Here is a 15,342-nt window from a genome sequence, read left to right on the forward strand (position 1 = left end):
CAGTGAGCAGGAGGGCCGACTCTCGCACTCAGAATCCCCCAAGGCCTCTGAGGGAGCCCAGGGAAAAGCTGCAGAAAGGGAGCTGGGAGAAAGGAGTGCCGGCCGGCCAGCAGACAGGACCCCCGGTGGGGCTGGGGAAAGGCGGAACTGCTGCCTCCTCTCCTTGGGAGCCCCCAATAGGAGTGCTTCTCTACCCAGGCAGGGCAGCCAATGCTCAGAAACCCTGCCGCCCTCAAAGACCCTCAAAGGTCAAAGAAGCCACCCCCCCATCCCTTCCTCCCCCCCAGCCTCTGCTTCCTCCCTTGTCAAATGGAGCTAGTAATCAATAAGTGGTTGTTAAGCACCTGGGGGGGGGGGGGGGAAGAGACAGCCCAGATACCAAGGTCTGCCTGGAGCGGCCACCTCCCTGATCCCCCCCAAGTGACAATGTCCCCCCCCAGCTCCCTGACCCTGGGGCACCAGGGCCCTCTGCCTACCCCCGTGGCGCTCCCCGCCCGCCCCCCTTGCAGGTTTGCTAATGACCGGCCGGCTTCTCAGGCTGACCGAGGGCACAGGCAGCCCGGACTGGCCACGGGGCTCCTGAAATGCCGGGAGGCTCTCTGGGGGCGCGAGAAGGGCTGACGGTGCCTGAGAGGGGCTGGCGGTGCCCCAGTTGCCGGGGCTTCCTGCCCAGGCCGACCTCGCCCCGGACTGCGCTCCCAAGCCCCCGTCAGGCTCTGTATGTTAAACCCGGCTTGAAGCCGCTTTTCCACGTCTGGGGACACAACGTGAACCTCTCCACGCCGGGAAACCACTGAGCCGCTAAACCAAAACTCCCGACTCTAACCCTAACCCTAAATGCGCTGCCTCCCCAACCAAACGGGAACCCACGGTGAGGAGGCTCCCGGGATGGAGCGGGAGCAGCCGGGGTCAGGGTTGGCCGCTGCCACCTGCCACCGACTGTGTGATCCTGGGCAAGTCACCTAATGCGCGGCAAAGCCCCGGCCCGTGCGGGCAGAGGAGGAGGACGGGGAGAGCATGCGGGCGGGCGGGGGGCGGGGGTCCCGGGCAGTCTGCCCCGGGCTCCCTCACGTGCAAGAGGAACGAACGGCCCGAGCGCCTCCCCCCCATCCTTCCCACGGCTGACTCTGGAGGCTTCCCGGCAGGGGCCGCGCGCTAGCCCCAGCAGCCCCGGCCAGTCCCGCAGAGGCGGAGTGGAGGGCGAGCTCCCTGGGAGAGGGATCACATGCAGGACTCGGGAGGCGGAGGCTGGGGACGGGGGGACAGAGCTGTCCGGGAGCCGGGGACGCGGGGGCCGGGGACGAGGGGGCCGGGGAGCCGGGGACGCGGGGGCCGGGGGCGTGGGGGCCGGGAGCCGGGGACGCGGGGGCCGGGGGCCGGGGCGGAGGAGCCGGGGACGCGGGGGCCGGGGAGCCGGGGACGCGGGGGCCGGGGAGCCGGGGACGCGGGGGCCGGGGACACAGGGGCCCAGGGCGGGCCGGCAGACCCAGGACAAGCCTGGCACAGGCGGACGGCCAGAGCGGGGCAGCTGCTGCGCCGCGGAGGGCTCGGTCCCCTGGGTCAGAAACACGTGGGGCGGTGGCGCTTCAGAACCCTGGACAGCTCCGGGGAAGCTGAGGCGCAGTTACCTGCTCCCCCCCCCCAGGCTCCTCCCCCAGCCCCCCTCCCCGCACAGGGGGCCCCACGGCCTGCCGGGAGCCCAGCAAGCAGCTGGGCCATGGGCGGGGGCCCGGGCGGTGCCCTCTGTACCTGAATTTGTGCTTCTAGAGCCAAAACCCTGAGGCTCTGGGAAAGCCGCCCTGCGGGAGGCAAAAGCCCACGGGGCCGGCAGCCAATGAGAAGCGCGCTGCGCGGGGCCAATCCGAGCTCCCCCTCGGCTCCGCAAACAGCCCCGGCCCCCCGGGCGCTCCCACCTCCCAATGAGAGCTAATAATAAGCCCCGCTCGCCCTCCGGTGACTCAGCCCCGGCTCCGGGCCTGCGGGTCTTGTCCACAGAAGCCCCGGGACACGCGGGCCCCGCCCCAAGCAGCCGCTTCGTCCGGGGGCCCTTTTCTCTGGGGTACATTCTCCTCCCCCCAGAGAAGGGGCCGCGCCCGCTGCCCAGGGAGCCTCCCAGAATGCTGCGCACCCAGGCGATCCATGCTGGTCATTTGTCTCTTCCTGTCCCCACCGCGGCCCCTGGCGCCCGGCTGGACGCTTCCCCTGGAAGCCCGAGATAAAAGACCCGGGGCTGCCTTCCGGCAGGAAACAGGAGCAGAGCCCCTCGCTCTGAAGCTCTCCCTCAACCTCCGAGCGCCGGGGTCTGCCCGGGAGCTTCCTGCTCCAGAGGCCCAGGCCCAGGCCTGGTTCTCTCTGGGAAGGCCTCCCGGAAAGCGGCCGATGCAGGCAGAAAGGGAAGCCGGCCCTGTGCCCGCAGCCCACTTCCGACCCTCGGTGGGCCCTGGGAAGCGAAAGGAATCGGCAGCAACTGCTCGGATCCAAAGCCACCTCCCAAAGGCCGGAGCAGAGAGTCCTACAGAGTGCAAACCGGGGGCTTCTCTGGGCCCCCCCTTCAATCCCACCGCGCCCTGGGAACCCACGCATGCGGTCCAGTCCACAAGTCACTTCTCTGGGCTCAGGCCTTCCCAGGAATCCTCCCAGAAGGGTCCTCCCATAGCACCAGACGACCTTAACCAGACAAGTCAGGTCTGGTCGGTTCCGGCATTCCCTGAGCCAAACAAGTACGAGTCCGTGCCCTCGGGATGGAGCCCACTGCAGAAACCCACTGGCCAAAGCTCTCCGGACTCATCCTTCCTCTCAAGCACCGCCTCAAGAAGCGGGGAAATCCTCCAAAACACGGCAGAGGCAGGAGGACGAGAGAGGATCGGGCAAGGCGGCCGTGATCATTTAGGGGTCGGACATTCACCTGCAGCTCCAAGCCCTTTCCCCTGGTGATCTCTTCTGGCTCCGGGGGCCCCCAAGGTCACAGGACCTGGAGGGGACAGAGGCAGGATGGGCATCTGGGTCTTCCTGCCCCAGATCTGGTGACATCTTCTCGGCCCCCTGCTGGGTTTGACCCTCGTGTGCACAGAATCTCAGCTTTAGAAGGGACTTGGGAGCTACCTGCTCTAACTTGGGCCAGAAGGAAATTCTGCAGGGTTCTAAGGAGGGACAAGTGACTTCCTCCTGGAAGAAGAGTCCATTTAACCATCCTGCTGTCCTCCTTAACCTTGGGCTCTCGGAACTGGCTGAGGGAACTATGTGATCCAAGTGTGAGATCTATCCGATGAATTACATCGCTTTAGATTCGACCCAATAAATCTCGCAGCCTGCCGAGAGCTGCCGTGTCACAAGCGTGGCTTTGCTGTAGCTGCAGGTCGGACAGGTGAGACGTGCGTCTCCTTGAGGACCACCAACATGGGGAGGGGCACAGGCTGGCGGAGATCGAGGCCCCTCCCACTGGGAGCCTCCGCCTCTGCCCGGCGGGCAGAGCTGCGTCGGGGAGGCTTTGGGGCCGACCTTTGAGATCACTAAAGTACCCATGGTCAGGTGCCCTGCCTCAGTTTCTCCATCGGAACATCAGGGGAGATGCAATCAGACGCTTTGTCCAGGAGCGGTCGCACCTGCACAAGGCCAGCCCGGGGAACACCGCCAGTGGAGCCGTGCCATGGCAGCCGCTTCTGCAGGCACAGCTACCGCAGACCCAGAACAGAGAGTTCCCAACACTCTTCGGTGCTGTCCAATGGTTCAGCTTCAAACGGGGTTTTTGGATGGAAATGACACTGGGAGCTTTGCTCGGTGCCCTGGGAAACCTTGCCACGTACCTGCAGCTGAAGCTCCGATAGAACGGGGGCTGGCAGAGAGCCAGGAAGCCTTGCTTTTCTGTCATGTCATCCCTGACTGCCTCAGGCTTTGCACCACCTAGAAATGGAATGCCTTTGCTGGAATCTGGCTGCCAGGTACACGCATTCTCAGGAACTGGAACCCTGGGGGTCCAGCAGCAAAGAGGAGCGAGGCAGCAGGCTTCTCATTGAGAAGCCACGATGGCCCTTGGGACCATAGCATCCTCCTCAGTTTCATAACCAGCTCTTTAATGTGGCCAGGGCTCTGCCAAGGTCAGGGCGAGCCCACTTGGCCCTGGCTGGCTCGCTGGGGCACCCTGCCCCTCCCCCGACCTAGGCTTGCTCCCCACTGCAGCCCATGGCCCAGGACTCCACGAGGAGGTGGCTTCCCCTCAACCCGTGGTGCCTCCGGCTGGGTTTCAGGCCAGCCGTCCTCTCCTTGACAGAGCAGTGGGCAAGCCAAGGCTGGGCGGCTGCTGCTGGAGATCAAGGCAGTGCAGCTTCCCGGGGTCCGGCGCTTCCTGGAGCACGATACATGTGATGCTCAGCTAGCTCCATTGGGCTACCAGGGGCTGGGGCCTGGAACATATTAGTGCACCTTGGCCCAAAACCCGCGAGGCTGGCTCCCCGGCTCCCCCGATGTCGGGCATTCCCTCTTCAGAGTGGTTTCTCAGCTCTGGAAGCTTTCCATCCCCACAGAATCCTCCCCCCTTTCTCCTTCCCCCTTTCTCCACAGCAGACCATCGCTGGCTTTCTTCTGTCCCTCGAACTCATAACTCCGATGTGATCATTTCTCGCAGTTTCCCGTCCTTTCCATCCCAAATCCCAGATCCTTGGGATCCGTTTCAGAAGACAATTACCCCTTAGTGGCTGAGGAATGAAACCGAGGCAAGACAAGAGTCACTGGCTGCATGTCCGGTCCCTGGGCTGTGGACTTGCCCCACGTCCCCATCTAGTGCCTTCTTCTGGCCGGGTGGTCTGAGTAAAGGCTGAGGACGGTATGACTTTTTCTGCCACCTACATGATTCCCACAATGCTCTGGAATGGGCCCCCGCCTCCAGTCCCTGCACCTCCTCCCAGGACCCTCCGAAGCTGCCCTTCCCCAAACCCTCACCCCCCCACCTCCTTTTTCACAGCCATTTTCCAGTCAGGAGTCTCATTTCATCAAGCCTGGGGACGACACCGAGGGGAAGCCCAAGAATCTCAAGTTCCGTGTCTCCTGAAGCAGCCTGGCCCACCTGGCCACGACCCTGGTTGCTGGGGACCGGCCCACCCTCTCCTGGGCTCTGTCTCAACTTCCCTCTTCCTAAAAGGGAGCCACGTTCCACAACAGACTCTAGCTTAGTGGAGACTCTGCAAGAAGTAGCAAATTCAGAGACTGAAAAGACAAATGAGAAGACGCAGGTGGGAGAAAGGGGGAAGAGGGAAACTGCAAAGGGACACCTAGAAACGATCACAGCCATAGGAAGCTCAAAGGCCACGGGACGGAAGCGAGGGGCCGGGGAGCCCGAAGGCTGTGGGACGGAAGCGAGGGGCCGGGGAGCCCGAAGGCCGCAGGACGGAAGTGAGGGGCCGGGGAGCCCGAAGGCCGCAGGACGGAAGCGAGGGGCCGGGAAGCCTGAAGGATGCTGGGATCGATCTGTGCCTTTAAACAAATGGAAACCTGCCTGCAGCCTCTGCTGCTTCTGTACAATCAATTGTACTTAAATCTGAAAGTTTTGTTCAGCATAGACTAAAAATAAAGCCGGCGCGGATGGAGGGGAGCCTGCGGGCACCCTGCAGCTCCAGCCGGGCCGAGAAATCCTGAGCTCAGCAGCAGAGCCCCTCGGGCCCCCCAACACCTGCCCCGAACCTCCCCTTCCTGCCTGCCTGCCAATTACTTCCCATTCAAACCCAATCCACTCCAAAGCTGGGCCCACCTCAGGGCTCCCTCCCGTGGGCCTCAGTCCTCCCCAAACTCCATGGAGGGAGGCCCCTGAGGAGAAAGCCCTTTGTCCAACCTCCCATCACTCTCTTCCTGGCCTCCAGGGATGGGGCCTGTCTGGACCAACCAGGACCCCCGCTGCCCAGGCCCCTCAGCCAGGAAGCGCTCCAGGCCCATTCCCATGCGGGCCCTGGCCCAGAAGACCAGGGGCTCCCGTTGCCATTTATTGAGCATTAGGGTATAAGTTGGGGCTCCCCATCTACAAAACAGGAGTAGCCCCCAGTGTAAGGCCTCCAGGGCCACACCCCAGAGTGGGAATCCTCCTCATCAAGCCATCGCAGACAACTCGCAGCTCACAGACGAGGAACCGGGACCTGTGAGCCCAAAGTCACCTGGGAAGGCCAATACCCACCCCCTAGGAAGCGTGGTGATGTGGCCACAGATAGGGAGAGTCTGTAGGGAGACAGGGTCGCTGTGGAGATCACCCCGAGGGGAAGGGAGCCAGGATTTTGACCTCGCCCCTGGGCCTGACAACACACAGGTCAGAGAGCAAGCTCGCAAGCCTCCGAAAAGGAAGCGCTGCCCTAGTGTGTCCCCAGAGCCAACCTGGATCAGAACGGCGACTCAGGACGGCGCAGCGACCCAGGACGGAGCGGCCCAGGACAGAGCAGTGACCCAGGACAGAGCAGTGACCCAGGACAGAGCAGTGACCCAGGACGGAGCAGCCCCAGAAAGCGCAGCGACTCAGGACGGAGCAGTGACCCAGGACGGAGCAGCCCCAGAAGGTGCAGAGACTCAGGATGGAGCAGCCCAGGACAGAGCAGTAACCCAGGACGGAGCAGCGACCCAGGACAGAACGGCCCCAGACGGCATGGCGACCCAGGACAGAGTGGCCCCAGACAGCACAGCAACCCCAGATGGTGCAGCAACCCAGGACAAGTGGCGACCCAAGACGGCGCAGCGACCCAGGACGGAGCGGCCCAGGACAGAGCAGTGACCCAGGACGGTGCAGCAGCCCCAGACGGTGCAGCAACCCAGGACACTACAGTAACCCAGAACCATATGCTGACCCAGGACCACACAGTAATCTAGGACCTCGCACCAAAGCAAGAGCACCCAGTGACCCAGGGCGGTGGCACTCCCAGAGCAGTCTGCCCTTGCAGAGCAGAGCTGGGGGGTTGTAGGGAGGAGGGGGCAGGGGGCATTAGGAAGCCCTCAGCCATCTTTGTTCCCACAAGGAGGTTCCTTTCTCCGGTTTCCCAAAAAGGAGGGGGAGAGTTCCCTGGCGAGCAAAGCTTGGGCATGACAGCTGTGGCTGCAGCGGGAAAGGGTCCTCTCCCCCTGGGAAGGCTGGCAGTGCCCTGCAAACAGGCCGGCCCTCCCCCGATCTCCTTGGCCAGGTCCCCCAGGCCTCCTGTGGGCGGCTCACGTGTCCCCTCCGGCAGCCGGGGTCCCTGGGCTCCCACTGCTCAGGGCTCGGCCCTCCTCCTGGAGCCTCTCCCATCATCTGGGGCCTCTTCTCTAAATCCCTTGTTTCTCCAGAAACCTCTGAGTGAAAACTGACCAGAGAAGGCGGGAGGACAGGAGGAAGCCCGGTGCCTCTTCCCCCAAGAAGGCCCTTTCCTGTGGGGAGCCTCCGAGATGCAGGCTGGCTCTCTCCAGGGCGGTCCCAGGAGGCCCTGCCCCGTTCTGGGCCAGGCCAAGGGCAGCCCCCAAGGGCTCTAAACAGCACCCAAGCCTAGGCGAGGAGGCAACGCTCTGCCAATCCCGGGCACCCACCTCCACTTAGGTAAAGGAGCCCAAGGCCCCTCAGCCCAAGCAGGGATCATTAAACCTCTGCTGTATGAAAGCCCCAAGGACCACAAAAATCATGCGGCTAATTCCGTGTGCCCGGTGCTTTCTGACACGGAGCCGGCTCCCCGTCACTCAGGACCACGCCGGCTCTCACCGCGCACCAGGTCACTCCTCTCCGCCACGGCCGGGACTCCCTGCTGCCTTTTCTAGACTCGGGTCCTTCCAGCCCGGCTTCTGCCATTCCCTTCACACGGCCTCAAGCTTCTCATCTGCACAATGGGTTGAGAAAAATCCCGAGCCCTGGGCACTTTGCAGACTGAGGACTCACACCCACATGGGGGATATTCCTGGTGAAATGTCACTAATAACCCCCAGCCCCCCGCCCCCATTTGCCTAATCCCGCCAAGGAGGCCGTCTGCCGGACACAACAGACAGGCCGTCATCCCGCGTGTCCCCATCTGGCTCCACATGCTCAGTGACCCGGGAGGGGACGCGGCCACTCTGTGCCTGGGGCAGCCCTCGCCCTACTTAGGAACTTCAAATGTTCAACGGCAAATGAGCCCCGAGAGGCCTTCGCGGCGAGCCGGCCCGCCTACCGCAGGGGCGCTGACTCCCCCCCAGCTGGGCCTCCGTCCCGGCCCCCCCCCAGCTGCCCCCACTCTGGGCAGGAGGAGGCAGCGAGGTGGTGCCGAGGGGTCCGCGGCCAAAGTCACAGCCGCCCCCCACGAGGAGCTGGCTAACCCCAAGTGAGTCTGTCTGCTTCCCCCACCGTACTGTGAGCCCCGCACTATGCTCAGGCCCGCCAGGCCACAGGCCCTAGTGTGGCTGCCTTTTGGGCAGCACCTGGCAGGAAGGAAGGAGCCCCATTTAATGCTGGGGGCAAGGCCCTTAGCCCCTCGGGGCCTTCTCCTTAAGAAATGCCCCAAATCTGCCACTTCCCAGAACCTCCCTGAGCTGCCTCTCACAGGTCCAGAGAGCGCCCGCGGGTGCCGGGTGGGGGGGCTACCTCATCCCCTGATCTTGGGCCACTCTCCAAGGCCGGGGCCTGCCTCTGGGGGAGAACCCCCGGCTCTCAGGCCCGGCTCCTAAGTCCTCAATTCAACAAGAGAAAAATGGGGGAAACGAGAGCACACGGAAGGAAAGAGCCCAAGGGACAGCCTGAGTTCTGGACAGCCTGGGTTCTTCCTCAAGGTCCCGGCCCGCCGACAGCTGGCCTCACCCACAAACAACCAGGCAGGCCCAGCTCCCCCCTCCGAGGCAGACTCCTCATCCAGGTCCAGAAGGCTTAACACAGCAGCTTGTGTCTGGAACTTGTATCTGATACCGCAAAAGGGGAGAAAGAAGTGATAAAGGGGTGGGCACCCCAAACGATCCAGGGGCCGCCCTGGAGGCGGCAGCCAAGCCTCGGCACAAACGGGGAGAGACTGGAAAGGGGCCGGCTTCGGACGCTTGGCCTTCCCACTAACGGGAGCCAGCCAGCCTCCCTTCCCCGGCGTTCCAGGGGCAGCTTTGGCCAGCCTGGGAGCCCAAGACCGCAGAGCCCGAATGCGGAGGCCGGAGGAACAGATGGCACGGCTAAGCTGGAGACGGTCAGGGCACCCCCTCCCCTTGCCAATCAGACGCCACCTCTGAGAGCATGGCGGTGGGACCGGGATGCCCACGGTGGGACCGGGATGTCCGCGCCCAGCCCTTGCGGCTTGGCTTCCAACGCCACCGTTCTGGCCCTGGAGCGGAGCACCGGCCCCGAGCCGCCAGAGCTCTGGCCCAGGGCACAAGGGAGACTCTCCCTTCCAGTTGTCTGTCTGACTGACCAGTCCTGGTCAAGAGGGCAAAGCACCTTCCCTGACAGCAAGGCTCGGGGAGCGGAGCACGGCCCCCCCGCCCCTGTGGGTGGCCCCACTCTGACCGGCCTCACCACAGCTCGGCCCCTGAGGTCACACCTGAGGGAAGGAGCTCACTGAGAGGAGCCCAAGTGACAGGACTTGAACCCAAGCCCTGCATCCACTACCCAGTGAGGATCCCAGTCTCACAAAAACCAGACCCTACATGTGGGGGGGCTGTGCCGTATTTGTCGGGGAGGCAGCCAGTCTCTGTGCCGCCTATTCAGAAGCCAGCCAAGAATGGCAGGGCTGGGCATGGCCCCTGACCTTGGGGAAGGGGGCCCAGGAGAACACAGCAGGTGGGCAGAAGTCACTCAGGAGCCACGGGCGGCAACCTGGGCAAGAGGGGGTTCTCTGGGAGAGGGGCCTGTCCTTCCAGGGAGAAGGGAGCCTGCCTCCGCCAGCTGCTCCCAGCCCCCGAGGACACAGCCGGCCCCACAGGAGGGTCTCTCCAAAGAGACCTTGGGGGTCACTTCCGTCCAGGGGCACCGCTCAGACCGTCGGCGGGCGTGGCTGGGCACCTCCCTCCCCTTCCACAGAGGCCCCTGAAACGGGCAGAGGCCTAGAGGGTCAGGCCCGGAGCCCACGCGGGGGACCCCGCGCAGTTGCTCCTGCAGAGCGTTCAAAGGGGCCCCAGGAAAAGAGCCAAGTTTGTGAACATAAGCAAGACCTCATTTCTGACGGTGGGAATAAATACCACAGAGCACAGCCATGGCGACTGCTCCCTTTAAAACAACTCTGTCAGTCAGGGGAGCACAACTGGCTGGAGCCACAGTCCTGGGGGAAAAGGGGCTCGGGGAAGAACGAGCAGAACCCCATCCCTGGGACACGCTGGGGCCCTGCCACCGGGGCTTCTGGGCCCTGCTGCCAGGGCTTCTGGGCCCGCTCTGGGGCAGCCGCCGGGGATTCTGGGCCCGCTCCGGGGCAGCCGCCGGGGCTTCTGGGCCTGCTCCGGGGCCCTGCCACAGTCCCCTCCGCCCCTGCTCAGACGGGGCCAGTGCTCCAAACACCTTTTTCCAGCATTTCTTGCACTCCCTGCCAGCCCAGCCACATTTTTTCCCATCATAAAAACCCAGCTGAACAGGACATTGCGAGGAGCACAACACTTACGTCTTCAATCAGTCCTGCTCCGGGGAGGGGAGAGGGGAGGGGGGAGGCAGACTTGTTTACTTTTCGCCTTCCGCCCCCCCCCCCAGGTACTAAGGTTCCCCCCAAGGAGCCAAAAGCCAAGCTGAGCCCTTCCTCTCTTTTCACACAAAGAGCAGAGATGGGGATCCAGGCTCGGGAGCCGCTAACGAGGTGCCGGGCAAAGGAACCCGATTTTCCTCTTCAGCTGGGGGGGGGCTCAGTTTCCGTGCAATGTGAGGAAGACACGAGCCATCTGAGAAGATGGGAGCATCTGCCAAATAGGTCGCGGCTCGTCCGGCCCCTCCCCCACCGAAGGGGCCCCCCGGGCGGGGAGGCGCAGGCCATCCCCCCATGACTTCATCCCGGCGCTGCCCACCAGGCCCGGCCAGCAGGGCTTCCCGGGGCCAGGCCGCCGTCCTTCTCAGCACTGCCCCCTCTCTGCGGAGGCCTCCCCGCTCCAGCCTGGCCGCCGAGCCAGCGCCCCCGGGAGCGCCCATCTGCCGGGGCTGCCCGGCGCACCTTCGCGCCCCGGACGGACCCCAGGTCGCCGCCCCGCGGAGACCCCGGCGTGCAGCCCCCACCTGGCGTCAGCGTCTCTCTGGCCTCGCCCCCACCCCCGGCCGCGCGTACACCTGTCTGCCTGCGTCCGGAACCCGGTCCCCTCGGGTGCCTGGGGAGGGGGGAGGGGGGAGGGAGGGGGAGGAGGGCAGGCAGAGGGGAGGAGGGAGGGGGGAGCACAGACGCGGGGTCTCTCCCGGCAGAGGGAAGGAGGACGGGCGCGGGAAGGAGGGCGCCGGGGTCCCTCTGGAGCACCCCCGGTGCCCAGGCCAGGGCTGGCATGCGCTGGCACTCCCGCCCGAAGCTGTCAAACTGCAGCACTGCCGTGGGGGCGGGGAGCGCCTTTGTGCGCCTGGCAAAGGCGCGGGCGCCGCACCGAAGGGGACAAGTTTCGGGGTCCCCCCTCTCGGACCTAAGGGGAGGGGCAGGGACCGGCGCGCCAGCGGCGGGGAGCCGGGCTCCCTCCCCAGGGGTCTGCGGCAGCTTCCGCGCCAGCCTCGGCGGTGCCCGCAGGCTCCTTCGCAGGTCGGGGCGCCGGGCAGGGACCCGCGGGCCGCGACCTCCGGGGTCAGAGGGGCCCGGGGGGGCCGCTCCCTGCGGCCCGGCCCCGACCGCTCCCACGCGCGCACACGCCCCGATGCAGACGTGCACACACATCCCCGTCCAGCGCGCAGCGCGCCCGCGGGGCCGCCCGGGCTCCGGACACCGGGGCGCCCGGGATGGACGGGGCGGGAGGGGCGCGCGGACGCACTGCACAGGGACCCACCCCACCAGGCCCCCCCACCCCTGGCTTGCGGTGCTGGGTTCCATCACTCTGTGCCAGAGGCCGCGCAGCCGCCGCCAGGCACCGTCCCTCCCGTGCTCAGTCCGCGTGGAACCCCGCGCTCCGAGCTGCCTCCGCCGCCGCCGCCGCCGCCGCCCGACTGGCCCTGGCCGGCCCAGCGCCCGCGCCCGCGCCCTCCGCCTGCCCGTGCCCGCGCCGCCGCCCCCGCCGCCCCGCCTCCCGGGGCGGGAGACCACTTCCACCCAGGGCGGGGACCCGCCCAGGCACTCCGCGCGCGCCGCACATCCTTCTCCGGTTCCGACAGATCCGGGCCGCAGCGCCGCCCGCTGCCTGGCCTCTGGCCCAGCAGTGCGGCCGCAGAGCCAGAGGCTCCGGGGAGGGCGGGCCTGGAGGCCGGAGGCGGAGCGGGGGCGGGACGCTGACCTCCTATTGGACTGGAGCTGGCGCGGAGGCCTCTGAAGGAGGGTCTGTGGGCGGGGCTTCCCGAAACCATCCAGCCCTGCGGCAGCCCAGGCCACGGCGGTTGGAGGCGAGGCCAGGCGCTCAGGGGGCGGGCTGGGGAAAGTCGCTGCGCTCCTATTGGTCCGGAGCTGCCTGGGGAGGCCGCTAAGGTGCTGATTTGTGGGCGGGGTCTCCTCGAAGCTTTCAGCCCTGCGGCAACTCGGGCCAAAGTGGCCTAAGGAAAAACCCGGCGGCCAGGAGGCGGGTCTTGGGTGGGGTCGGAGAGAACCGCTGAGCTCTTATTGGGCCGGAGCTGGCCACTGAAGCCTCTGAGGGGAGGGCCTTTGGGCGGGGCTCGCAAGCCATCCGCCCTGCGGCAGCCCCGCTCCGGCGGCCTGAGGCGGGACCGAGCGCCCGGGGGGCGGGGACAAGTGCCTGAGGCTGTGGGCGGGGCTCCTCCCTAGGCATCCGACTGCGGTGACAGGCGCGAGCCCGGGAGCCCGACGGGGGGCGCGCTTCCCGTCAGGCGGAAGAGGGAGACCCTGAGGCCGCTCGGGGAGCGCAGGAAAGATGCTTGGGGGGAAGCCGGGCCTCACGGGACGCCCGGGGGGAGGGGTCTCCAGGCTCACGCAGCCGCCCCATGGCGGGAAAGCCGGCCCCGGCGGGCGGGCGGGGGCGGAGAGCGGCCAAGGTGGGCGCGAAGCCCCCTGGCTCCTGCAGCCCTCCGCGCGGGCCCCCGGGCGCCGGGAGACGCCCACACACAGACGCCCGCGTCCCTACGCCAGGCTTCGCTCCTGCTCCTTTTCGGGGCGCGCCGCGGGGGGGCGGGGCCGATCCCGCTCCGCCAGCGCCTGGGGCTTCTCTCCGGCCCCAGCGGGCTCGGGGGAGCCGAGCGGGCCGTGCGAGGGGATGGTCCTTCCCGGGCCGTCTCTGGTGGTCCGGGGGGGCTTCCCCAGAACAGAAGCCCCGGGGGCCGGCAGCGCGCCCTGCCGGGGGCTCAGGAGGGGCTTCTCGCTGCCCGCAGTCTCTGCCCGGACAAGCCACCGCAGAGCGGGCCGCCCCCCCCGCGCACCCCTCTGGCCGCCTTCCGGCCCCGAAAACCCAAAGCTCGGGCCAAGAGCGGCTGCGGCGGGGCCGGGGCGAGGAAGGAAGCGCCTGAGAGGAGCGTCAGGAGCCGGCTGCGGGGCCCGGGCCAAGGGCGAGGCGGGTCCCCCCGCTGGGGGAGCACGGGTGCCCGGCCCGGGGAGCCAGCCCCCAGAAACCTGACAGCCAAGATGGCGGAGGCGGAGCCAGGCCTCCCTCCCAGACTCTCCTGCCGGGATCCAACGTCAAGCCTGCTTTTGCCAGAGGCCCGTTCTGGGCCCAAGGTCATGAGCCAGTCGGAGCGCACAGCCTCCCGGCAGGCCTTTCGCAGGCCTCCCAGCCTCCCCCGCGCGCCACGGAGCAGCCCGGAGCCATCTCCCAGGCGCCGGGAGGCCGGCAGAAAGGCCGCCCAGAGCCGGGAGGGGGGCGCATGCGCCATGTCTTCCAGGAGCTCCCGCACTTGTCCAAGGTCCCCTCCGCAGGCCTGGTCCGGCCCCTTCGGGCCACATCAGCCCCTGGGCCAAGGAGAGCCGCCTCATCCGGGGCCAGGAGGGGCGGGGGCTGGGCAATGGCCCCCAGGCAGCTGGGCTGAGGGGAGCAAGGCAGGGTCCTGCTGAACCCCCTGGGCCGGGCCCCCGGCTTCCTCAACGACAAAGGAGTTAGTAAGAGCACTTTAGCGGGCCCTTGTGGCATCCTGAATCCGTTCCTTTGAAGTGTTGTGGCGGGCCACAGGGTTGGCGCACCCCTTTGGGGCCCTGGCCCCGGCTCGCCTCCCCTCCCTCTCTTTTTCCGGGAGCCCTGCCCCAGTCAGCCCTGCCCTCCCTTGCCCCTTCCCTTTTCCGGGGCCTCTGCCCCAGTGCCAGGCCTGCCTCCACTTGCCCCTTCTCTTTTCAGGGGCCCCTGCTGCCCCAGTCACAGCGCTGGGCCCTGCACAGTTCCCATGCCCTTTGGGGCCAGCCCCTTCTCCCCGAAGGCTTTCCCCTCCACCCTCTTGCCTCCCCTGCTGCTTGTCTCTGCTTTCCTTCTCTCTGGCTGTCTCCATCTTGTCCCCTTTGTGAGGCTGGAAGCATCCCGAGGGCTTCTCTGTGCTTGGCAATGTAGTAGATGCTCAATAAATGCTACGTGCTTGGTTCTGGGTGGGTGCAGAGGTTCCTTGGAACCCTGGATCCTGGATCCCTCCCTTCCCTGAGAGCCCGCCCGCCCTCAGCAGCCCCTGCCCCCGCGCCCATTGCCCCATGGCCCTGGCAACTGTGGACGAGTGGGTGGCGGAGACCACGTTTGGGGAAGGCACCCTCTGGGCCGGGAGCTGCCCTGGCCTCCCGCCAGACTAGAAGCCGGCCTTCCTCTCATAAGAGCTCTCTGCTCTCAGAGCCTCCTGGACAGTGTAAACACTCCCGGCACCGTGTGCGCCAGAGCCACCAGCTCCCATCCATCACAGAAATCCCGCTCGGCCCGCGGGGACCTTGGCAAGGAGCAGCCTCGCGTTTGAGACCTTTCCCATCAGCCCGGCCAGTTTTCCTTATAAGCAATTAGAGGCGCGGGGCCCAAGGGGCTGTCAGAGCCCAAGGGGCCCCGCCAGCCACCTCCCCCAGCTTCCCTGCTCCACTCACTGGCTCCAGGCCCACCCCAGGGAGCGCCTCTCTGCCAGGAGACCCCAGAGAACCGCCTGCCCTGCCCAGGCCTCCAATCTGGAGAGGGGAGCCTGCAGAACGCCCCCAGGGGAGGCTGGGGAGGAGAGACCTGCAGAACGCCCCCAAAGGAGGCAAAGGCCGCGAGGCTCAGCATTGTCCCAGTCTGCAGCCCTTCTCAAGACTGGACCAAGATGGTCCTCAGCCCACTAGGGTCCGGCGGCGGGGGAGGGGGAGGGCCGAGGTCAGCCACCACCGAGGGCCTCCCCCCTCCTTTCCCTCCCTGGTCATTAGCGCCCGG

The 15,342-nt window shown here is 66.6% G+C and overlaps 1 protein-coding gene across 1 annotated transcript; it reads right to left on the reverse strand.

The window, feature by feature from the left end:
* Positions 1-9,888: 9,888 nt before the first annotated feature.
* LOC116423679 (collagen alpha-1(I) chain-like) lies at positions 9,889-12,972 on the reverse strand. The gene is made up of 4 exons (XM_031968781.1): positions 12,927-12,972; positions 11,326-12,565; positions 10,924-11,217; positions 9,889-9,964 (listed from the first exon to the last, which is right to left on the reverse strand). Exons 1-4 carry the CDS (start codon positions 12,970-12,972, stop codon positions 9,889-9,891), a joined length of 1,656 nt encoding a protein of 551 aa, XP_031824641.1.
* Between the last annotated feature and the right edge of the window lie 2,370 nt (positions 12,973-15,342).

The sequence above is a fragment of the Sarcophilus harrisii genome, chromosome 4 (genome assembly GCF_902635505.1).
Source record: "Sarcophilus harrisii chromosome 4, mSarHar1.11, whole genome shotgun sequence".
Classification (NCBI taxonomy): domain Eukaryota; kingdom Metazoa; phylum Chordata; class Mammalia; order Dasyuromorphia; family Dasyuridae; genus Sarcophilus; species Sarcophilus harrisii.